The 24829-nt window shown below is 37.3% G+C and overlaps 1 protein-coding gene across 9 annotated transcripts in view; it reads left to right on the top strand.

The window, feature by feature from the left end:
• Positions 1-24829, top strand: part of SLX4IP (SLX4 interacting protein) — a 79545-nt gene that overhangs the window by 47133 nt on the left and 7583 nt on the right. For 3 of the 9 annotated variants that reach the window (XM_066995377.1, XM_066995375.1, XM_066995376.1), the window contains 3 exons: positions 12458-12511; positions 13110-13187; positions 15810-15898. The exons of 4 other annotated variants lie outside the window; for them this stretch is intronic. In XM_066995377.1, the coding sequence (XP_066851478.1) occupies positions 12458-12511; positions 13110-13187; positions 15810-15898 (221 nt within the window). The remainder of the gene's footprint in view (positions 1-12457; positions 12512-13109; positions 13188-15809; positions 15899-24829) is intronic. 2 more of the 9 variants (XM_013182115.3, XM_048060802.2) reach the window with 1 other exon arrangement.

The raw sequence follows: 24829 nt of genomic DNA, 5'->3' as shown, positions 1-24829 counted from the left end.
GACGTTACATTTGTCAGCCATTAATGTCCGATAAGCTTACTGAAATGACAAACTGGAAGAAGTGATAGTGCTGTTATGAATAGTTCAGCCTTACAAAGATCCAGAGTCAAAGTTCACATCTTATTGAATATTAAAAGATGCATAAGGCTCCATTTCATAAGAAAATACGTTTCATTTGTCCTGTTGCTCATGAAACTGTTTGTTTGGCTCCTGTAAACTAACAAAAATATACAATAAATCATGATGGTTCCAAACTGTTCTGACCTCGCATTTGCCTTACGAGTGTTCACTGTCACTATACAATATGAAATGTAGACGTTCATAGGGTATGTTCCCTGTTACAGTCTTGTAGCAGCACAAATGATTTAAAGTATTCCCACTAGCTGTTAACTCTTATTCCTCTGTTGTGAAATAATGTTTCATTTGTTTTTAACAAGACTTATTTCGTCTGTCTTCCTTAAAGAGCAACTACACAAAAACTTGATGGGTGTAACTGCAGGGAGAATAAGCTTTGTCAGAAAAGCTACCACAGGGACTGTGGAGGACAGAAGTCTTTTGAATGAACTTTGATGTTTGCAGTTGCACATTTTGATTTCTCTCTCTCAAAAGAATTATACTGCAGCTTCTTTACAATGGAGTAATTTATGATTTGTGGCCCAGTCCTGCAGATCTTTGTGAACTTTAAACTTACATTCATCCCTCTGCGACAACAGAGGCTCATAGCTCCCTGAAGTATGCAGCAACTTATGCAATAACTTATGCAAAATGTTTTGATTAGTATTTTGTACTTAATATTTCCTGTGTTTGCTTTAGATGTCTTTTTTCTTTTTTCTTTTTTTTTTTTTTCTTTTACAGCCAGCTAATGGGGGTGTAAAGGCATCTGTTTTTTTACTGGAATATGTTTTCTTCTAGAAGATAAAATTATATATCTGAATTTTTTGTTGTCACAGGGAGGAGAGGATATGTAGTGAGAACACAAAAATATACTGATGTCCTGTTTAGGTGTTTTCTCTTTAGTGATTTTTCTCTTATCTTAGATTTCAATGCAAAAGAATTGGGAAGAGCTCCAAGAAAGGCAACGAAGATGATTCCAGATAAGGAAATGCAGTACAGGGAACATGCGAAAGAACAGCTTGGTGTGCTAGGACTCCATCCAGCCCAGAAAGATAATAACTGGGGAGGACACAACAGGCCTACAGAATCACTTGTAGTCTCCTCCTCTTCCAGTTTGGGAAAAAGTGGGCATCAAATGAAGTTAGTTGAAATCAAAGTAGTTAGCAGAACTGTGAAACTCTTCACCGAAGGATAATGGGGATGATAAAAGCTTGTGTTGAGCCCATGGGCTTTGGCAAGAACATGGGAGAGGAATCCAGGAAGGGTACAGAGTTCACAGAAATTTCCTTTGGCTCAGTGAAGGTCTGAGCTGAGAGTACTTGGAGGCCAGGAGAGTATTGGGGGAAATATTACGTGCAGTTTGCTCTTGTGTTTGGTTTCCCATTGTATGCACTTCTAGTGATGTTTAAATGCAAGGCGTTAAGCTATATGGACTTTTGATCTTATCCAGTATGGCCTTTCTCATCAAACATCTCTGGAAAAAGCCTGCACTGTAAACTGAAAACTCATTAGTACGTTGGAGGGGGGTTGGTGTGCTTCAAAGACTGTCAGAGGAAGTTCTGGTCTTTCTAGATTGAAGGATCTACATTTGTCTTTTTCCTGATACTGAACTGATTATTTGCAGACTTTAGCAATTACTTTAGCAATTGCTATCACTGTCTTACGTGGGACATTTGCAAGGGCAGCACTAGATAGGTTGAATTCTTTCTGCTTATTTTACTTATTCCCTGAGAGCATCTCCCTTGTGAAGTTATGGTCATAGATAGGAAATAAAATAGCATTTTATTTATTTTTAAAGATATAATAAAGTGTTTTACATGGTTAATATTGAAAACAAATACGTCATTTTCTTAAAACGATAGGAGAGTTGTTTAACTTGGTGTATTTTTGTGAAAATTTGACTTTAGTTTTGAAAACAGCTTTTACCTCAGACCTTTAATTTATACCTGCTTAATTCATTGTTTTCCTCTTGCTTGCATCATGATTCTTTTTTCTTGTTTCCATATTTTTTTATTCCTATTACAAAAATTACTGCTCTCTATGCATGTGCACAAAGTCTGTGGTTGCATGCACAAACATGACAGCTACTATCTTTCTATCCATATCAAACATAAAGGTCTTTCTGTAGCATCCAACTAGATCTGCGTGGTAATTTTGCTGTTAGAACCTCAGTTTATGCAAACACATATATATTTATACACACCTAAATTTCATTTTTTGGTGTTTTAGTTGTATAGCTAGGCATAGAGTCAGTACCCATTAATTGTGTATTTACAAAGTAGAATTATGTCTTCCCTTTAGTTTATCAGCACTGGCTAGAAGCTAATAGTCAATTTGCCTATCCAAAACATGCAGCATAGAATTAATTGTATCTAACTTTGTACAAATATACTGTAAACACCTACATCTGGTCTAGCGGTTTAAACTCTCTTCACAACTAATGGAAGTAGGTGGGCACTTGTTGAGCACAATTCATCAGATACATATATTTAAAATAGATTGTCAGGTGATGTGAATCATGTTCCAGAAGAGCTTGTTTCTATCAGTTAAAAATGGAGTGCAGAATGCTAGTCTGTAGATGTTGCAAGTTAGGCAAGATGAACCTTACTTATAATTTCTGCTTTACTTGGTTGCTACTCACTTGAGAATATCAAAGTGATTCTCAACTAGGCCAGGGAATTATATAGCTACCTTTGAAAGATAACTTGGCATCCAGTGTTTTTGGAATCCACATGGGGGGATTTTGAAAATTGGTCTCTAAACACTTGCCATTTCTTTGCTGCCTGATTCTTCTTTGCAACATCTGTTCCTTTTCAAAGTATTTTATTCTTTGCTTTGTGTAGTTTTTAAAGCTTCTATTGTCACCTGGAAGCAGGAATTCAGAGGATAGGATGTCAGTGTTCAGCTCCTTTAGACCCGTTTAAACGCTAGGCACAGTAGGAATAGATTTTAAAGTGCTCAGTGTAGAATTTTCTGAGGAATAAATTTGACTTTCTTTTCTATCCTTTATGAACATGGCAAATTGGATTTCTCCTAGCAGCATTTTGTAGATCCTGTGGTCTGCATTTAATGGATGCTCAGATTCCATGTGTTAGAATGTTTAAAATATTGGAGAATACATTATTTGGTCAGTACAAGCAATCTGATTTTCCTTTGCTGTCTGAACTTTAAAATCTATCTGTGGGATTGCTAGGAGCCTGTGCTTCCTGGAATATTGCACAGATGAAGCTCAAATGTCATCTTCTAGTGAGGGCAGAGTGGCAATAATAAGTTCATTCTCCTGAAGTAAAGTGGTTGCAAATATCTGAATCTGGTCATATTTTTGTGTTTGGCTAAGTTTTATTGTAGTATGAGTACGTCCTTAGGATTTCCATTTCCCATTCCCCACTCCCCACCCCCCCACACACATTTGGGTATGTAAGAGTGCATCTGTGTGTAGTGGGTACTGTTGTTTAGATGTATACCAGGCCTACCTATTATGCATTTTCAAAAACATATATGCTGCATATCTTTACCTTCCTGTTGTGCTTGTTTTCTGTGCACAGATGCGGTGACCATGTGTTTTGGATGTCTGTTAAAAAGTGAAAATCTGTGCTACTGGGGCATAGATTCAGTTTTGTAGACATAAGTGGTCTTGTTGAGCAGTAATAGGAGTTGCTGAGATTTGCAGAGCTGTTTTAGCAGGCATGTGTTTGCAGCATCAGGACCTTTTACAGCATCTTAGGTTTGAAGGTTTCTCTCATAACTAACTGCATGGGAAGGAAGAATACCTTGATTCTTTATTTAAAAATAATAAAATACAATTATGAAATTGTAAATAATGAAAGTGGATGAAAAGAGAAATATTTCTAAGGGCAGAAGAAAGACTCTTTTTTAAAATGACCTAGGTGTGATAGTCTCTTCTGCTTTTTTAAAATTAGTTCAACTGTATGTTAAATGAGATGAAAAAATAACTATTTGATTTTTATATTGAGATGACATCAGGTTCCTTTAATTTAAGAAAGGGAAGAAAAAAAAGAAAAAGTAGGTACTTTCTATTGACTCTTTCTAAAGAGAGCAATACTATTTTGCTTGCAATGTAAGCAAGAAAGAGTAGGGATTTGAATTAAAACCTAAAAGAAATATGATTTCCCTAGAAATGTTTGGAGGAATTTACTTAATTGCAACCAGAAGTTTGACCTGGAAGTGTAACGTTTTGACCTTTTCGCTGTCTGGTTTCCTAAATGTGTTGTTTTGTTCTCTTTAAACTGTGAGAAAATCTGTTTTACACATCTTTAACCCTTGCACTCCGTAAAAGTCTGAGTTCCCAAACAATAACCAGCAGTCCAACAAAAACAGAAATGGACACCGCATCTTAAGAAAAAAAAAATCATTATAGATACGTGTTGAACTTTGTCCTTTGTAGTTTCATTATAGCTGGAAGTAATTGTGGGTGTAATTTGATGGTTAAATATGAACATGAGCTTCTCTTCAACTTTCCTTATTACCATATTACACAATAATACTCTCCTTTATGTCCTTTTGTTCTTAAGTTTCATTATCATATAACAAAGAGAGAAAATACAGCTTCTTAAATTGCAAACATTCTTGTGGGTTTATTTGTATTTGGAAAATTTTTAGAAGGCTTCTCAGAAATCCATCCAGGTAGAGGTAGAAGTCCAATTCCTGAGAAAAAAAAGTCATGCACACTCTTCTTATGTAAATAGTTCAATGAGAGCAGTTGTGTGTATTTGATTCTATAGGTTTAGCCATCATCAGTCAAGGTGCTAGGTAAATTGTTTATTATACACGCTGAATTATTTCCATTGACTACAAAGGCACAAGTGACAGAACATTAACAAAACTACACTGGCCAAGCTTTGCAGGGCCTGGGCCTTAATTTAGTAAAAAAACATATGGAAGTAAATTAAAATTTAGTAGTGCAGCAATTAGTAACGATTCTTAATTGAGAAGGGGAAAAAAATTGAGTGCAATCTTGAATGTGCATTGTGGATGTGGTAAGAGGATTTGAGACATTCTAATGCACAGTAAAGAATGGTTATCCAGGGAGGAACATTCTATATTGCAATATTCTGTATATGTATTTGTGGAAAACAAAGTTGTTTAAGTGACAAAGCTTGCTTTAGAGAAAAAATAGAAGGCAACAGTCCTGTATTTGTTTGCAGAGCATCTTTCTGATACTCTTTTAATTAAAATATTTGGTTTTCTTTTGTGTGTGTGTATGTGTCATAGGGTATGGGCAATGGTTGTCTGTTCTTTTTTTGTTGTATTTCCGTGGCACCTGATAGGCTCATGTTCTTTGGTCATTTTGCATTTGCTATTGAATACTGAGAAAGAGGATGTCCTATGCACCTTTGGGCACTTAGTATCTGGTGCGCTGATGCCAGTGACTACAAGAGATTGAGCTGCACAATTCAGGTGGTCCCTTATAATGCTGTCCTTTTGAGTAGGCTTAACTGAGCAGCTTGCTACAAAGCCTTTTGAGGTCAGGTGCCAGCTCCTTGCACGACAACTGGCACCTGCTTCACTGCCAGAGCTGAGTGGCACTGATCAGATGATCACAATCTTTGGTCAGGCTTGGTCCTTTTGGTGGTATCCTCTTTGCATTGGAGTGGATTTTGAGGATTATTTTGAAGTAGAGCCTTTCAGCAGCTGGCTTAATTACGGTCCACTTTCTAGCATTAAAAAAAAAAAAAATACAGAAGGCTTCATTGTGTTGGCTTTCCAACTATTTGCCGTGCTACAGAATTTCCTTCTATTCCGAGATGTTAAAAACCTAAAGAATCAGTTGTGTGAACAGAGAAGAACCTGTGAACCCCTGGCACAACCTGCTTTGTTCAGACAACTCTGTGAAATGTATGCTGGTTCAAGTTCACAGGCATTTCTTCCAACTCACTTGCTTTTGGAGTGTGCTTGAGATGATAGGGCAGAAGAAGAGAGGGTTCATGACCATCAATCAACATCTACCTCTTAGATCCACTGGGCTGTCCTAATAGGAGTCTGGAGAGAAAAAATAATAATAGCAAAAAAAAAGACAATGTTGATTGCTGCTGTGTATCAGGATCAGCTTTGCAGAAACCACCTTTCCACATTTCATGCCATCTTTTTAAAGTTCTGCAGAAGATACCTGCTACTGGCTTTTCTTTCCCCTCATGCCCTCCCACCATGCCTCCAGAGGCCGACTCTGTCTTTTTTTCACCAGACCCATAGGTTTTGTAGCAGTGTGGTACAACATACATTTCTCCACATGTTCAAAACTTGTTCCTGACATTTTAGTGACCCTTGCCTAAAGACCTTGTTATTGGTAGAAGATGAAAGTCTTTGTCAGCTGTGGGAGCTATAGGGTTAAAACCTTTTCTTCTTGGGGAAGAATGTTTTGCAGAAGTTATTTCCTATTACCGGGGGAGGAAAGGGGAAAGAGCCTGGAAACTTGTGAAAGGTTTGCTTGCCTGTATTTGAGAGTCTTTTAACATCATAGCATTGGCACCTACAATAATGTTGTTCTAATGAACAATAAGGGGAACCAGTCATGTTTGATAAATTCCGAAAGTCTCATATTCACATTTTAGTTGTTTTTTTGTTGTTTTTGTTTTTGTTTTTTTTCTAGACGTGATTTTGTTTCGTAGAGATTCATGGCATTCAGAAAGCAAAATCCTCCCTTTCAAGTATTTCATAGCATCAAAAATTTTCATGAAGCTCATGGATATCTTCAAGGACAGAGACAGGCTTAAAGGTCATATTTTTAAAAAGTGACTCATGCTTTAAAGGCCACCCTGTGCATTCCCTTGCACCCTCTAAGTCAGACTTGTCACCATCACCGAGGCTGTTTCATTTTAGCTAGAAGCTACCTTCTACAGGCAGGCTTACTTTTATCGCTACTAGGAATTCAGTGATGTAAGTATGTGACACTGCTTGATTCGGATACAGCTGTGTCTAGCTAGTCTGGGGGAGATGCTCAGCATGGTGCTGAATGGACAGTATGTGCAAATGTGGCATCAGTTTTTGACTAAGCTGCTCCTTCAAGGCAATATAGCTGCTTTGAAAAGACTTGAGATTCTCCTCTGCTGCTGACTTGTGTCACAGCATTTACCAGAGGGCTTACTTTTCAGTTCTCCCTGCCTTTTGGCTGGCACTGACAGATGCCTTACTCCTCCTCAGTTATCAGGCTTGTTCCAGTGGTTAAAGAGCTCCAGGCACGTGGATTCCCCTGGAATACTGTTTATATGCTCAGAACATTGAGGATTCACAAGCAGCTTTCGGTTCATGTGTGGAAGTCTGTCATGTGCAATAAATAACATGGTCATTAAATTTGAGATCAACAAAAGGGTGAAATCAAATCTTGTCTCCTATTAGAAAACAATTGTCTGTGGTAATGGTACACTGACCTTCAAATATATGGCTCTACTTTATCTGCTTGAATGCATTGGCAGGTGGTGCTAGCTATTATTGCTGTTACATTATGAATGGGTTGTGAGAAAGCTGCTCTCTGGGATTGGATCAGTCTGCCTCTCCACCTCAAGTTTTAGTGAGGGGAAGGTATGTTTTTCACCTTCAGAGCTGGCATATTCTGAGGGTCTCCATCAGATGCGTTTCTCACCTTGCAGCCGGATGGTCTGGCACTTGTTTTCTTTTCAGTTCTTCTCTCCAGAATACCCATGACAAGCAGGCCAAAAAATGCCTTATACTGGATCCAGTTTGCTCAGCATAGCTCCGAAGTTAGAGTGAATTCCTCCCCTTCCCAGCTAGAGGAGAGCCTTACAATCCTGCTCTTAGGTTTCATCAGTCCAGTTTTGCTGCTAATGGCTCATGGACTGAAGGTTTCAGATACTGTGCCATGTCCAAAAATCTGTGTTCCAATAGCAAAAAGGATTCTGCTAGGCATATCTCTTCCTGTCATGATCAGATTAATTCGAAGCTTTCTTTACTCCATCCAGCAGGGGCCCTGTTTCCTGATAGGAGCCAAATCTTGCTCCCAAATCCTTGATGAGATAGATCTTCTACCTATATGTGTTAACAAATAGCCTGTTTTCAGAAGACTTAGTGACTAGAAGAATAGTGCTAATACTGACAAAATTGTGAAAGGGAAAATAAGGAGAAAAAAAAAATCAATAATCAATTTTTGCCTGTACTTGGTTAAAACTGGCTGTAAGGCACCCTGGAAAATACAGAACAAAACTGCATCATTGAATTTATTTGCAGATATATGAGTTATCAAGATCAGACCCTGCATACTTGCAGCGCAAGGGAGCAATTGGTAGAACCATAAGGGAGGAGTGCTTTGTTTTTGTGCATGGAGAATAGCGCCTGCAGTGCTGCATTAATGCCTCTTAGCTTATATGCCCTAGTTCTTCCTGACATGCACGTATTCACACACACATACGTGTATATATAGTCAGTACTGTACTCAGGCTTTTCTTTTAGGCCATGTTTATTGTGTATAAATCTAAAGGCCAAAATGTATTTTTTCTTAAGTATTAAAAATGGGGAAAAAAGGTTTTTTTGATGTTTTTTATTACATGTTTTCCTGTGTACTTCATATAATTATCACTTGAAATAATGAAAATTTAAAAAATAATTAAAAATCTTTTAAACTGAAGGGAGAATGTATGGAAAGACTGGCTGACATCCTCAGCTGTATAAGTTGGTCTGAACCCATTGGTTATCTGCTGTATAAAAATTTACATTAGATGAAGATCAGTTATGCTTGTAGTTGTTACACATGAAGCTCATACTTTTTGTGTGTGTGATCTGAGATAATGCCCTGGAAATCCCGTACCCTTTCAGAACACCAGAAAAGGCTCAGGAAGTCTTGGTGGCTTCTTGTGTTGTTCCCTGCCATTCTGCTGCCCCTAGCTTACCCTAGACTTAGACTTAAATTTACATGCAACAATTGGTTTTGAATCTCATCTAAATTAGAAATAGTGACCTGGAGCAGATGGTGTGAAGAACTGAATTTCTTCTGGGAGAGAAAACATGCAGAATCAACATTAGGTTTAGAATAAAAGTGTTCTTTTCTAAGTTTACAAATGATGAGGAATTTGGATTTGGTGGTGAATAATTTTAAGAGGAGAAATATGACCGCTAAAAAACGGTGTAATAATATGTCTGTAGAGCACTTTGAAGATGAAAAGCTCTATATACTGTAAACATTATTACTCGAATAGCTTAATTTGCATGGAATAATTAATCTAGCATAAGCAAAATGTAGATTTTTAAATGTACAATACAGTATTTCAGAAAGCCTAATGCACCTATATATTTATTTTCAAGTTGTAACCAAAGAAATTCATCTTACTTTAACATATGTTGACAGTATCTGTGATCTTACTTTATGAACAGAGGCAGTCCTAGACAAGGATAACCTGTTAGAAACATGAAATGCCTAGGCTAGGAGAAAAAAATGTTTTATTTATTGTTATTTGTGTTTAAATCTGGTGTAAAACCCCTGTGCAATGAGAAATCGGTGCCTCTCAGATATGGAAGCTTTCGGGGGGCAATCATCCTCCTCAGGCCCGAGCTGTGGCTTTGGCAAAGACTTGCCCCAAGTTGGTTGCGGAGCCGTGCAGGTGCCCGATTCCGCTGGGAGGTGAACACCTGCCAGGCTACTCCAGATAACTCAGTGGCTCAGAGGCATTTTCCCAGGCTCCAGATGAGCGGGCTCGAATAGCCGTGGGAGAGGGCTTCCCGCTGCTGGATGCTGTACCACAGCCGCCTCTTGGCAGCCCGCTGGAAGCTCAAGGCAGCTTGGCTCTAACTCCTTCGGCAAACAAGTGGTGCTGGATAGTTTTACAGCACAGAGTCAGTGTCTGATACTTCCTCTCAGTGTCTTGGGACTATGAAATATAACAGGCAGGGCAAATTACCGTTCCCCTAAAAGGCAGCACTCACTGGTGCATGTTACAGCCGAGAAAGCTGTGGCTTTTCTAGAATTACTTTTATTCAGTCACATCTGGGGGCTCCAGAGTTTTGGTTTGGTTTAGCTTGTTTGTTTGTTTTTTGGAACTGGGATCTGATGTTTTAGGTGCACAGTTGAGAAGAAAAAAAGACTCCAGACCACTAAGAAAATTTATATTTCTGCTTCTCTGTTGGTAATCTACAAAATGGAGCTGTCTCTGCATTGTATGATGAAGAGGAACCTGAAGGTTAGGCTGAGTAGATTTGCTGATCCCAGGATCTGTGAAATTTCTCTCTTACTGGCTGCAAAAGTCCTTTGCAGCTTGAGGGTAAACCTCCTACAGTGTGCTTAAAAGGAGTTAATGCTGGATTATTTGGTACATCTCACTTGGTCCCTCCTTACAGACAGCATGACGAGCAGCTTTTGGTGCTCGCAGAGTATACACTGGCTTTCTTTTCTGGAGCATAATGCATAGCTTGCCCTAAATCAACATCAGCATATGCTAGTATATAAACAGCGTTGATGGTGGACAGGTCTGAATCTTAGAGCAGATTGAGACTCATGCGGAGTAACTGTGTAGAAAGTTTAAAAAAAAAAAAAAAAAAAAAACACCTGCAAGGTGCATGAGGTTGTGAGATAAGGTGCCCTTGTGGGGCTTACTTTTTAGCTGCTTCTTCCTTGAAGCAGAGTGGTTAATTGGATAATATATTTCTCTTGCAGGAAGCAGAAAGACGATAGCACAGTTTTTATAGTTCTGCAATAATCCTGACAATTTTAATACTGGGAAGTTTATGAACTCGAGCTGACTTTATGGGTTGGATTAGATGTTGCATACAAGAGGGTTTCAAAACATTTGATAAGCGTAGCTGTGGGATAGTTTCAAAATATAGGTATTTTAAATGCAATGCGTCTTAAACTTTTTTTTCTACTGCTAGCAATAAGTAACAGCAAATAATCTTTTGGCTTTTTCAGCAAAGTCAAGCAGCAAATAGTCATGGAAAGAAAAATTCTTCTCTAGTGTTAGTCCCTCCAGGCAGAGCATATTGCCAGTTCCCCATGAGGGCTCTATAATACTGTCAGACCTGAGCTGACACTGCAAAAATAGTGTGAAGCTCTCTGCATCTCTTATGCATGTATTTTGATAGATTGGAGGTAGGTGTTCTGCTCCAGGGAACAGTAACTGGCTGAATCAAGGGCCTTGAAGAAGAATTTGAAACTTTGTTAGGCCATTAGTCAATCAAATACGATTAAATGCATAACCTCTTAGAGAATACCAGGATAGCAAGACAAATAAACAGATGTATGTGTCACCTGATTCTTAAAAGAATTTCATGAATGAATTATTGTGCTCTTCTCTGTGTAAAAGCAAAAGATTCACACTTTTTTCATTTCTATTGCTTCTCAAGAAAAATAAAATTTTTCAGATACACGGAGGTGGAAAGACTCCTATTTCTGGTTTTGGAAATTTGTTTGGAGAGTTGTACTTCTGTGAATGTTACTTTTTTTTGGCATTATAGAGATCACAGTGGAAATGCTATCATCACACTTATTTATGTGAAGGGCAAATTCCTTGATTTGGCTAATCCTACCAATAATGTTAAAGAATTATGGATGCCAAACTGGAAATTGCTAAAAGTAATTTTCTTTAATTGTGTTCATAAATATTCAGTTAATAAAGGTGGTGGATTACATCCAATTTTTTCTCTAGCGCTCATCATTTTCAAAGGATGGCTTAACTTGTCGAATCTTGACTTGATCTTTAACGGGAAGTCAAATTTTCAGTATCTTCCTGAGGGGAAGGAAAAAAGATGGCTGATAAATTTCAAAGGGATTGATTATGATCAATACCTATAGTTCTTAATGAGGGGTGATCCTGAGCAGCACTTCATGGTGAGCTCTAGGAGATCTGGAGTACAAGTAGGAGAGCTACAGACTGCAGGAGAGGACGTGCATTTTTTGTATTATATTTACGAATACGATATGCTTTAGCACTCACTCCAGGGATTGGGACAGGAGCGTATGGGCTTCCCTTACATCCTGTTAAATGTTTGGAGAGAAGAACAGCAGTAGCACTTGATTTTTGAACTCCTGTGGTAATTGCACCTAGGGTAGCTGACTGTCTTGGAAAGACCACTATTATAAGTTTTGCAGAACCCATCAGAGTCAGGGGAAATGTCATTAATTGCCTTTTGCAAATTCATTTTACTGAGGTGTAAGGAGAGACTATAGAGGAGACGGAGTAGGAGGAGTCACAGGTTCTAACTTCTTTCAATTTCAGTGGGAGTTAAGTTGCTAAATACCTTTATGAATCAAGTTCTGATTTACCCAGGGTCGTTTGGGAATTAAAGTAGAACAAAAGTAAAAGCTGACTTCCTTAGCTCTAGTCTTGGAGTCTCTTTGCTGTAATATAATCCTTTCTGTCCTTTTCTTATGCTCCTGGTGCACAAGGATTTCTGTCATTCTCAGGAATGGAAACTGAAGAAACCTCTATGTACATTACAGGTATTGCTGGGGCAGCCAGGCTAGCTCTGTGTGCTTGTAGATACTGAGGAGTCTAAATGTATGCATTTCTCACTTAATTCAATGCAAGTGGAGGTAATTAGGCCTCTTGTGGATTTTTATAGCTGGCATTTTTTTTTTTATAGCTGGCATTTTTTTGTATCAGCTTTGAGCATGTTGTCTTTCTCCAGAAAGTAGTTAAATGCAGTTAAATAAAGGGTTACCCGTAGTTTTCGTGCAGAATATGAATGAAAACATAGCAGTAACTAGGAGTCTAGCCTTGTGGACTAATGACTGGGACAGTAGCTTATTACGTGGATAGCAACTGTGATCAATTAATTGACTTAACTATGTTTCTGTGGTTGTGTACCAGAACTTGAAGTTTAGTAGGTTTAGATTTTTTTTCTCCTGTTCCAGGTAGTAATTTCTTGAGATTTCAATATGAGCAGTTTCTTTTTAAAATATTTCTTTAAAGTTATGTTTTCTTGAGCCGCAGCTTCTTTCAACCAATCTTATCTTTGTAGATGTGCAACACTTTGAGACCAAAATGCCTGATATACCTTTACACTTATTATTATCATCTCTTTGTTTTATGTTGCAGCCAACAGTTTTCACATTACTGCCTATTTTATGAAGAGATGGGTTAATCTCCGTTGTGCTGTAGGGGAACATTATCGTGGTAAGAAATCATTTTCTAATAATGTTACTTAGAATTTTGTTAAAAATGGAGAAAAAAAAGGATGCAAACTAATAGTTGTTAAATTTTGGTCTGCTTAATCAAGATCTGTTTGAGAGCTTGACTTTTTTTCTCAAGAGGATGTTTGTTGAAAAATGAGAGGTGTTTCTTACCATATGATGGATTTTTTTAACTTAATTTTAAATTTTTGTATACCTTGCCCCCAGGATAATCAGCTAAGCCACACCAAATTCTGTAAGTTGATGAGACTCAGCATTTTACTGAGTCTCTGCAGGGTGAATCAACCAGAGGTTGCAGTATGAATCACTTCATTATTGCTTGAGTGTCTTGTGACATCAACCGTGTAGTACAAGTGTATGCAAGAAAAAGCTTTCATTCGGCTCAGTGCTATAAAACCTTAACTTAGGTGATGTCATTGGACCAGATCTTTTTTCATGTCTTCTCAAGCCAAGATGCTCTGTAAGGAAGTGATATCAATCCTGTCCTGCCAACAGCAATAAAGAGGAGCTGTAATGATCACTGCCCTTTGTGTTGAGCTTTTCATATTAAATACAATAAAAGTAAAATAAATTTTTCAGGTTCCTTTAAAAATATTGACTAATTGAATGGATATTTTAAGGTATTTCATATTTGTATAAGAATTCATTGGATTCGTCAGTGTTTAAATCTCTTCAAATAGCAACTATTTTTAATCCATTGCAGTGTTGATTTTAAATGTTTCATCAAACTTGTTTCCCCTGTCTCCTGGAACAATAGATTGTGCATTAGTGTCTCAGCACTGCATTGTTTTCTGTAGATTAAATTCGGGCCTTTTTAAAGTGTCAATCAAATATCATTGTTCCTAAAGATACTTTCATTTTGTTAACCAGCAAGTGAGATTGTCATAAAATATAACAATAAAAGTTGCTAACTGGAATGTACTTGCTGTACTAGGGCTGCTAAAAAGAAAGGCTTTGATTCTGTAGTCAAAAGTTTCTTCTGCACAAAGTTTCTAGCAAGAGAGGAGCTTCATTCTGCTGGGTTTCACTGCCAATAACTACCAGAATAATACACAGCCTCACAAAATAATTTGATACCAATGTGACTTTTCTGTAAGATATATCTATAGTTTCACAAACAAAAAATGGACGTTGGGCCTAACAGAAAAAGAATGTTGCATACTGTAAATGGTGTCTCAGTATCCAAAGTAAACTTTACAAAGTGATGATTATTGGAACCACACACAACAAATTCAGTCCTTGCAATGGCTGTCCACTTCTTCTTTTGCATCTCATTTGGAAGCGGTCTGGGTCAGTTTGAAAGCCATTGTACAAGAACTTTTGGGGTGGCTTCTCACGTCGTGAGGATACAAGCAGAGAAACAGCAGTCTGGTCATAAAGCACAGCATGAATATTTCCTTGGAAACAGTTTTGCCTCCAGAGCTGATATTTCTGAAAGGTTCATCGTACTCTTTATCCAGTTACAGTAGCTTAACAAGTAGTTTTGCCAACAAAGATGCGTCTGAGGTCTCTGTGTACACTTTTTCAACCAAAGGCAAGTACAAGGTAATCAGTTTTAACACCCCCATCTTTCATAGTAATTACTCTAGCAAAGCCAATGCTGGTAAGCACTTGGAATGGTTTGTCAGATACTATTGGACACGTGCTGGTGTGGTGAAGGAGCACTGCCTTCTAGAGAGGGAGTTGCCCACATGAATGACCCGCACTGGTGAATTATGTACATCATGAGTATACTCAGTTCATTATGTGGTGATATTCTACCAAAATCTCTGAGGTCAACCTCCTGGGTATCCTTCTGCATGCTGTGTCTTCCTGTCCCAGAAAATAGGGTGTTGTGACTTGTTTCTGAAGTACAGCAAACTTTAAAATCTAGTAATTCTCTTAAGAAAGAAAGGGAGAAAAAATTCAGGTGAAAATATGAAGGTGTTAATCTGGAAATTACCAGATATGTCAAATAAAGTATCCAGCTTTCCTCTTTGCATAGCATTTCTAGGGGCTGAATAAAGCTATGCTTGGTCTGTTCTAATCTGAGAACCCTTCCATTTTCAATCCTCTGTAACTAGCAACTTGGGTGTATTCACAACAAACCATGTGATCTTGAGTAAAATACGTCATTCATTAACGGTTAACTAATTTATTTAGTGACTTCAAAATCGCTGTAGTCAGTGTTGGAAAGACTTGGTCTTATGCTGAGTTTTTATATCAAGTACTGATTGAATATGTTGTGCTGTATTACAAACACAATTTGTAGCTTTTGCTATGAAAAGACTAATCACCAGAATAGCACAAAAGAAATCATTGTGAAGTGTTTTTTCTCTTGGTTCTGTCTAGTATAGTTGTTCAGAGGTGTGGTTGGACTAATTTGCAGCTGTGACTGTCCTCTTGGGAACTAAACTGACTTATTGATTTTATTTTATTTTTAATGATATAAAAAGCAGAAAAAAAAATCAGTGATGTGATCCTGAAAAGAAGTAAGCAAGCAGTGTTGTGCATGAATTGAGTTAGTGCGCCATTTACACCATCTTTTCTTTACAAAAATAAAATGCATACATGTCAGAATATGAGTTTAATTTTTACAATCTTCTTTTCAATTCTTTTTGCACAGAGCTACGTGTGTTTCCAGACAAATTTGTAGTTTGTGTCAGTAAACTTGAATTTAATCCAAGTGCTTGGACATGTGAAGAGGGTGCATTGGTATGTACAAAACTGTTCTATAATTTTTCTGGTTTGTTTTACAGTGGTAAGATGAATGTTTATATGTAGTTGTAATTATTTGCGTATTTGTGAATGTTATCTTGGAACCAAAATCTCCCATTAACAATTGGTCCAGAGTATTCAAAAGGACATTCTGAAGTAACTGTCTGAAGCAGACGAGAATGGGGATTTCTGGAAGCTCAGCATTTTCTGAGTCGCATAAGGCACCTTGTTTTACGGATCTCTTTTTTCCTTTGTATTTTGTCCTTGTAATACTTTACTTTCCAAGATTATAATGGGTCAGTTTCTAATGTCAGTGGCTGTCTTGTATGTTTTCTTAGCACTTGTTCTGCAAAACAACTCAAATGGATCAGTGCTAGCCCTGTTGGGAAAAAAAAAAAATCCCCAAGCATTTATGGAGAAAAAGGCACTGGTGTGTAGTTAAATACCATAAACAATTCTGCTTAAATATTTCATCTTGAAGGCTTTGTCAGGGTCAAAGGCTTATGAATTTTATGCTGCAGTTAACTGCTGATTGTCTCAGGAGTGTTCACATTGACCGAGATGGCCTGCTATATGGCAGGCAGTTTCTTCTGTGCTCACAATAAGTCAGCATTACATGCTGAGCTCTATGTATGTTTTATTAGTTGCTGTTAGATATGTTAAAATATACTTGACATCTTAAAAAACAAACAAACAAAAAACCTCTAAACATTGTACTTAGTATTTTTTTCATATCAAGCAGATTTGTATTTGTTATACTAAATGCATATTATCTTGTAAATAATCTTGTACATAACTGGTAAATATCATTAAAAGATGAAGGATCAAGGAAATGTTTTTCTCTTTCACAGAAAAAAATATAACTTTAGAAGTATTTTGCTGTTTTGGAAAGTTATTACTTTCTCGGTATCATCTTGAAAAACTATTTAGATGCTTTAAGTAGAAAATCCTGTCTTAGCATTTTGAGTAAGAAATCATTATTTCTTTCTTGTTTAAGTAGCTCTGACAAGATATCAAGTTCTCTCCCTTAGTATGTGTATTTTGTTTTGTTTTTCTTTCCATAAAATAACAGATTAAAGTTTTTTTTTTTAGTTTATTTCACATGACTGTGTAGTAAGAAGGTAAATGAAAAATAAAACAATATGGACTTCAGCTTGACTATTTGAAGATTCCATCTGATCTATGGAAACTCCTAGTTGTTTAAAAAGGGATTTTAAACATTTTTGTGTTTAAAAACAACAATGAAAGAACAAACAAAAATCTCTGTGGGATCGTACCCTAAACAATAATAAAGCCTTGGGAGTTTGCTTTACTTACAGATACAAGAGGTGCACACAGAGCTGGCTGGCACGGTCAGTGTGGTGGGTTGGTAGGAGAGAATAAGATAAAGCTATCCCTAAGCCATTATCGCTGATTTGAAGAACTAACAAAAAGGGAACACACCCCCAGCAAATGTTTCTGAGAATCGTCTTAACTCTTGCCATACTAACTTAAAGGACCCACTGCAGACTTTTTTGTTGACCCAATACTTCTACAGCATGTTAATACCAGGTTTGTCCTAGACTATAGTTCAGTGCTTTGCCAAACTGGGAGGGTGTTTGGTTGCCACTGAGGGATAATTTCAGGTTATTGTTACTCCAGAAGCAAAGACTAAGGATCTGCACTGTGTGTGTGCTTTTCCCTATGCAATTTAGCCCTGAGTGTGCTTGAACTCCAAAGCAGACTGCGAAAGACCACCCAGAAGACCTTTCTGTTGATAGACTCCAGTGTATTCTGTCATGGGCTAAAAATGAGGCATATGTTTTGTTTTCCTCTGTATGTTGTTTGGGTTTGAATCATTTCATAATGTTGTATTCGAGTTCTTTTAATTGTTTAATCAGCTTACACCCTTGGTTTGAGGGTCTATCTGTGTTTTATAAAAGCAGTTGACTCTGTGTTAATGGAGACTTTGTCACATTTCAGTGTTGCTTATTGTCATTGCGATTGACTTAGTCAAGGCTTAACAATTTTCGTTTTTGTTTTAAAACTACTTTTATGCAGTTTTATGGTTTGGGTCAAACATTCTTTCCTGAGCTCTGTCAAGACAATTCAGGCTCAATGCCTTCCTTTCCAATTACTTTGAACCAATTTTATGTCAGCCTGATATGTATTTCTTTCACTTATTGCAACTCTTTTTTCATCTATCTTCAGCTTTTCACCGTCTTTTAAGATATTTTGTTTCTCCTGGAATAGAGAGTGATTAAATCAAGAGTGCCAGGAGTTGTAGCCAGATAAAAAATTAAATTCTTATATCCTACGTCTTGGGAAAGTTCATAATTAGATTGCTTTTGAGATATTTGCAAGCACAAACCTTAGCATCAATTGCTGAGAAAAGCAATTTGAAGCCTTCTGCGATGCATCCTGTAAGACCAAGGAAAAGGTGGCTTAGGCAGTCTCTGTCAAATTAGCTAAAGCAGTTTAAATTAATTGAAGATATGAGAGCACTTCTAAGGAGTACAGTTGAAATAAAATGAAGAAAATCTATTGATATTTAATTTTCTATTTTCTAAAATCTGTTTAGAAATGGGTGTGCCTGCGGTCATATCTAAGAAACAGGCTGCAGGCAGTAGTTACCATTTTGGAAGAAGGGATATCTTGTTTAAAGAAACAGAGCAAGTTATTGAAAATACATAAGCAAATTGGAGGTCTTAAGGAAAACATGGAAGAATAGCCGGGCTGATTAATGCGAAGTATAAACATAAAGCCATTGTTTCCTGTTTTGCAAAACTGTGTTTGTAATCTTGAATAGTTTTATCTTGAAAAAGAAGACAGCTTTGGGAACATGGCAAAAGAGGAAACCCAGGGAAATAAAAGAGCTCTAGAGAGATTAGTCATCTCTGTAAAAATGACGACATTTTCATGATTATTATGTAGAGAGCTAAAATGGAAAATTGGAAATAGGTTATCTGAAGAAACAGTGGAAATGGAAATGTGTGGAAGACTTATTGGAGGCTTGTGAGCATTTAAAAATGTGCTAACAATGGAGTATTCATTGATAACCACCACATCAGCTTTATACTGGAATCTATGAGAGGAAGCAGTTGTAGGGAAGGCATGAAGGAGGTTAAGCTAATGACGGAAATTTGAAATTATTATACGTATGAAATCAGAAAATAAAGTGGATAGTAGGAGATCCTGGTTTGATTAAAAAGATCTCAAGGTTTCCACTGAGCCTTGTTAAGTTGCAGAGAAAAGTATAGAAAAATTAAAACTGTTTTCCAGAATATTCCTCTTAAAAACAAAACAAAATAAAACCAAAAAATAGGTACAGTAGGAAAAGAAAAATGCTAAAGGTATGCCCTGTGCTTTTTAAATCTTCAAGAGTGAAATAAAAACAACCCATTTCATCATCTTCATGCATGTCTGATTATATGAATTGTCATTGTGACATACTTTATGCACATTACAGAATTTTCTTTTATTAAAACTAGTATTATGAGACTGCAGGTGACATAATTTGCGTGGATTTTGATTATGCTGGGAAGAGGCTTCTGGTCCTTGCATGAAAACATGTATTGTTAGCTGTAATTAACATGAAACTTACTATCAGAGTATGCACTGCTGCAACAGTGTGACTGTTGGAACATAGAATGAAAAGGAAACCCATTTTTTCAGGCAGGAGCAATCTGCAATCTCTAGTAGAAGATTTTATGTGGAATCTATCTTAAATACTTTAAAGATACTTTTATTGTTAAGTGATATCAGATTAAGTAGGGGAAGAAGGAAATGCTGTGAAATACAGTTGTGCAAATTGCGGTGTATAAAGTGCTAACCTTGGCATGAAACTGTGTGTGTATCTGTAATATCAGAGTTAAACTGCTGTAACGATGGGTTACGACTAACAAGTCAGTCCATATTCCCTCCAGTTCCAGCTACATATCCCTTTCCTTTCTGGTTAAAGTGGACCAACCAAATGATTCTTTAGTAGAGGATGAATTAGTTCCTTGAGTTAATCTAGCAGAATACATATTTGCAAAGTCTCTGTGCTTTTTTTTTTTAAATGGAGGATTAGTTTTCCATCACATCAGTTTACTGAACCAATTCGTCCTATAACCACAGAGTTGCTGATGGCAACACAAAAAGTGAGACAAAGAAGAGAGCAGGATCACCCCTTTAGGTAGCAGCTGATAGCTACCTTTGTTTGCAAGTAACATCCAAAATGCATGTAATATTAACCTTTGTTGTAATACTTGCTGTGTTCTTCAGTTTCATTATCCTGTTTTAAATTTCATAAAATCTAGTTTTCATTTGTTTTCATATAACATAACTTTTATTTAGTTATTAGAGGAAATGTATATAGAGGAAAATAACATTACACTGTAGTTTGTTAGTTGTATGAAGGGCATTTGCTTCTTTTAAATGGCAGAGAAGGGAAAATGCAAACTAACAAACAATATCTGCATACCACATAATGGAACAGCTAAAGATTTGCTTTTCTCTGATTTTCCACTTTTGACACTTCCAGATTTTGTTACTTTTTTTATTCTCATCCTTCATATTCAGCTTGAGCTGATGCTGAAACACGCAGTCCCTCCTGCTTTCTCTTCCTTTCGCTGAGCCCTGCGTTCTTGTCTTTAGCATCTGTCAGTATTGGCATGTGTGGGGAGCTGTAGTAGTTCACTGATTCCTCTGGAAACAAGTTTTTTTTTTGGTTTTTTTTTCATTGTTAGCTTTCAACTGGATAGCTTTGGTGGCCAGGCTCTCACCATGTGGCTGCACAAATGCTGCTGTTGATGCAGAGGCTTGGTGGGACCATGTGTTGGACAAGGATGAGACTTCCCTTTCAATGTCAGTGTAGCTTTAAATCATCTTGAATCTTAAGACTGTTCTCTCAGAGAATTTACATCACAAAGTAATGATACTAACATTTTTTACTCGGTCATAAAGAAGAAAGCTACGGCAGTTTGAAAATATTCCCTTTTCCCCGTCTGTCTGCCTTTTCTCCTTGGAGATTACCACTCCTATAACAGAGTTTGCCAAAAGGTCTGTGTGCTTGCACCTCATCTTGCCACGTATCAGTCCTAGGGATTCATGCAAACCAAACTTTGCTGGGTTTTAAGCTAACGCTGTGAACTGGGAGCAGGAGCAGCTGGGTGTGCGTGTGCGCGCTCCCTTCTGCCAGCCCTGCTGTGGGGGCAGGAAGCTCCTGCAAAAGGGAAGGGAGGATACATGAGGGTGGCAGTGCTGGAGGTTGCCTCAGTGAGATTTGTCTGAGCTTGTCTTGGTTTCTTCGTGTAGCTTACAAACTGACTGATTTATTTTCTGCATGGCGAAAATATAATAGCTGTCAGCTGTTTAATATTCCAGAAAAGTGGACAAATGATGAAATGAAATATGACACAGTTGTTTCAATTAGTTAAGAGTAGAGAAGACTTTGGAGAATTTCAGAAAACCCTCACAGAGATGAGTAAAGGGCGTTGGGACTGTAAATGAAAATCATCTGTCGATAAATGCAAAGTACTTTTGCTGAAAAGAGCAATTACAGTGTTCATGCGTGCTGCTGAGTTGAATAAGATCTCTGGAAAAAGGCCAAGATACTGCTACAAGGAACTGACTTAAAAATCTTTGTTCAGGAGCATTATTTATCTGAAAAGGAGGCAGAATTTGAATGTATATAAGAAATTAAATAAAAAATGATACTTGAATTGTCTTAATGCCAGTAAGCAAATTTAATACCTCTTCATTAGAACATTATGTACCTCAGTGCAAAATACAGATGAAGGATAGTAGTAGTACAGAGGGTCCTATAACTTGAGCATAAATGATTAAGCATATAAAATGATTTCCATATGAAGCAATCTTCAAAAAGGAGGAACAAATTGAGTAATCTTTTACTGATTTTAGTAGTTGCTTCTTATAAGAGTAATCTAGTTGATTTAAATGTAACTACTTAACAGTGTTCACAAGAGCTCATTTGTCAAAGCCTTGTGGTTATTTAAGATATTATCATCTGTCATCATCCTTTCACCTCCCTCATTCTGCTCTCCCCTCGTGCTCTTGCTGTCCCAGTTTATCCTGGTGGTTAATGCGGGTTTGAGCTGAGATTCTAGACTTTTCACTGAATTATGTTCTTTGCTCCTGGCAAACTTTGAGAGGATGGGCGCCTCCAACAAAGGTGCAGGGTGGAAAGCTGATAATGTTTAAAGCTACAGTGAGCTAAAGGTTTTATTTGGTCGCTGTGCATCTATGAGATTTTGATGACTAGTACTGAATAAAATCTAACTGACTTTAGCTTTAGATAATAATTCTCTGTATTCCTGCTGTGCAAAGAATATGTCTGATTGTTCTTGTTGTTTTAAAGAGCAATTTGTTCCTCAACTTCTGACAGAAAACTATTAGAGCTAATAGGAATTTTATAGCTTGGCTGAAACGTAAGCTGAAACATATGATGGTAAGGCTCATGGAATTGTACAGATCAGTTGGGTCATTCACACCCAAGCATCACGCAGGCATTTCTGATGTGCGTTTTTGCACATATTTTGCATATATTGTGTACAAGTTTCTGTTTTGTTGCAGTAGTGGCTATAACCTGACTGAGTTTGGAAATGGATGTCTTGATACAGAATGCATTTTATGTTTTTATTTCCTCATATTGCAGCATTAATCCCTACCAGAAATCTTAACAGGTTGTTCTGTCATTGCAGGAACTTGACAAAGTAGCTTTATTTGGTATTTATTCTCAGTCAGCTTTTGCCTTCTGCCAGTCATCAGCTTTTACTGTCATACCACTGATTTCCTGGCATATTTCCTATGCCCCATCCACCAGAATGACCCCAGTCCCTGCTCTGGTCTGCTGCAACAACCGAACTTCCCTCTGTGGAGACATTTATAAGGGTTTAAAACATTAAAAAAGGAAAGTTGTTTCCTGGTTTTCACTTTTCTTTAAACATGTAACAGCTGACTGGCTTTGAGGCCTTGGTAAGTCTGTCGTATTTGCATGAGATTGACCTGTAGGTTTAGAAATTATTTGGAAGGACCAAACCACGGTGTGAGCTCAGAAATCTTGGGGGCTTGGGCGGACTGAGTGTTTTGGTCTGGAAACCATGCTAAAACATCGGCTAAATTGTTGAACAGTAATTCTTCCCTAGGCTGTGTGGTTCTGCATATGTTACATATTTTGCTTGTATATAGCCAACAAGATCAAGAATATGTGATTCTTTCCAAGATCTCCTACAGTTCTTAAATGCTATTTTAATTGTATAAAGAGAACAGTTGTTTGAAAAAAGGTGTATTCTCTGTAGATTTTTTTTTTGTAAAGAGCCTTACTTTTCTAAATACTCATGTGATGATTACCAGTAGATTCCTTCTCTCATAGTTTTGTATGTTGAGGGATGGGTTTGAGCTCCATATAAAATTGCTGTTGTCTTATTTTATTAAAAAGGTCTTTAAAGTATAAAACATGTTATGCATGTGTTCTTTTTCATAACTAGTAGAGGCAGAAACCTTAAAATTGATTGCAAAGGTTGGCTTAAGATGCATGTTTTTAAAACATTGTTTTTCTTAAAAAAAAAAAAAAAAAAGCTTTAAATTTTTCTTTAGTGTCCTTACAAGAGGTTATTTTCTTTGAAAAGCTATTGTCTTTTCCTCCTTCTTATCAGTGGACATTCTCTCTGAAGATAGAATCTGAGTCTTCTACCATCAGTGTATAAAATCAGAATGATTAATAGCTCAATTACTTAACATTAATTTTAACACTTTTTGCCTTCAAGCAAATACACACAGAGTGTATCACGTGCTTCTGAGTATGTAAATAAATCATTTGTTTCGGGAGCACCTTCCATGCCTTTAGAAAAAGCATTATGAATGTTCTTGCTACCTGTATTACACATGTGTCAAGTTTTAAACAGCCGCCCCTGTAACTTTGATTTTTTTAATATAGTATCACAGGTTTTTTATGCCATTTGCAGCTTATTTTTATTTATTTTTTTTTTATTGCAGGAATTTTTCTATTATTTTCTGTTATCCAGCAAATGTTCAAATGAAAACCTAGATAACTCAGAATTTCCTAAATTCAGAACAGTTCGGGATTTCTGCTATACCTAAAATATCATTTACCCTCCGCCCCGCCCCCCCCCCCCCCCCCCCCCCCCCCCCCCAAAAAAAAAAAGACTACTTGAATAGCAAGAAGGAATTTTCCTCATAGATGACACTTGCTCTAAACCACACCTTTGGAGTGTGGGGAATTGCCAGGAGTGATGTATCAAGTGAGAAAGTCGGGTTCATACCTTGTCCTTTGGAAATTGGGCCAAATCTTGGACTAAACATTGCAGACCACAGGGACTCCTGATGAGCAAAAGCTTTGTAGTTGAGAACCCGCAGACTGGAATCAAAATGAATGTTGGCAGTAGGTAATACAGACGGCTGATCTGGGCATTAGATTTTGCTTTCTGTGCTATGCTACTAGTAGGTTACACACTGGAGAGATACCATTTTCTCTAGTTTCAACTTTTTCAAAAGAATGTATTTCAAAGCCATCAGCATTCCTTAAAAGTACCTGCTTCAGATGGGGAATAAGTACTCCCATGTACAGTGTGGAAAGTTATCCTTGCTGTTTTTTCCTGCACCTTTCTGACATATAGAACAGGACAGCCCGTTTTAAAATGTAGAGCAATATTCTGCAAGTCCAATCAAGGAACAGTATTTCAAGTTGAGAATGCTATCCCTGTCTGTACTTGGGAAATGACTGAATATTTTACAGTGGGGTAGGAGTTCATAAGTAGCATCTGTAGGACAGATCAGTTGCTACGTTGGAAACACTGAAAAATCTGTCATGCAGGAGTCATGAAATGAGATGTAATGGGAAGATTTTTCTTCATGCAGGATAGGGCACAAGACTAGACCCAAAGTCCTGCCCTCATCTGTTTTCTATCGGATTATAGTACCTGTTCA

This window comes from Anser cygnoides, chromosome 3 (genome assembly GCF_040182565.1).
Source record: "Anser cygnoides isolate HZ-2024a breed goose chromosome 3, Taihu_goose_T2T_genome, whole genome shotgun sequence".
Classification (NCBI taxonomy): domain Eukaryota; kingdom Metazoa; phylum Chordata; class Aves; order Anseriformes; family Anatidae; genus Anser; species Anser cygnoides.
Note: the sequence above shows the minus strand (reverse complement) of the source record. Positions and strands in the feature narration are given on the sequence as shown.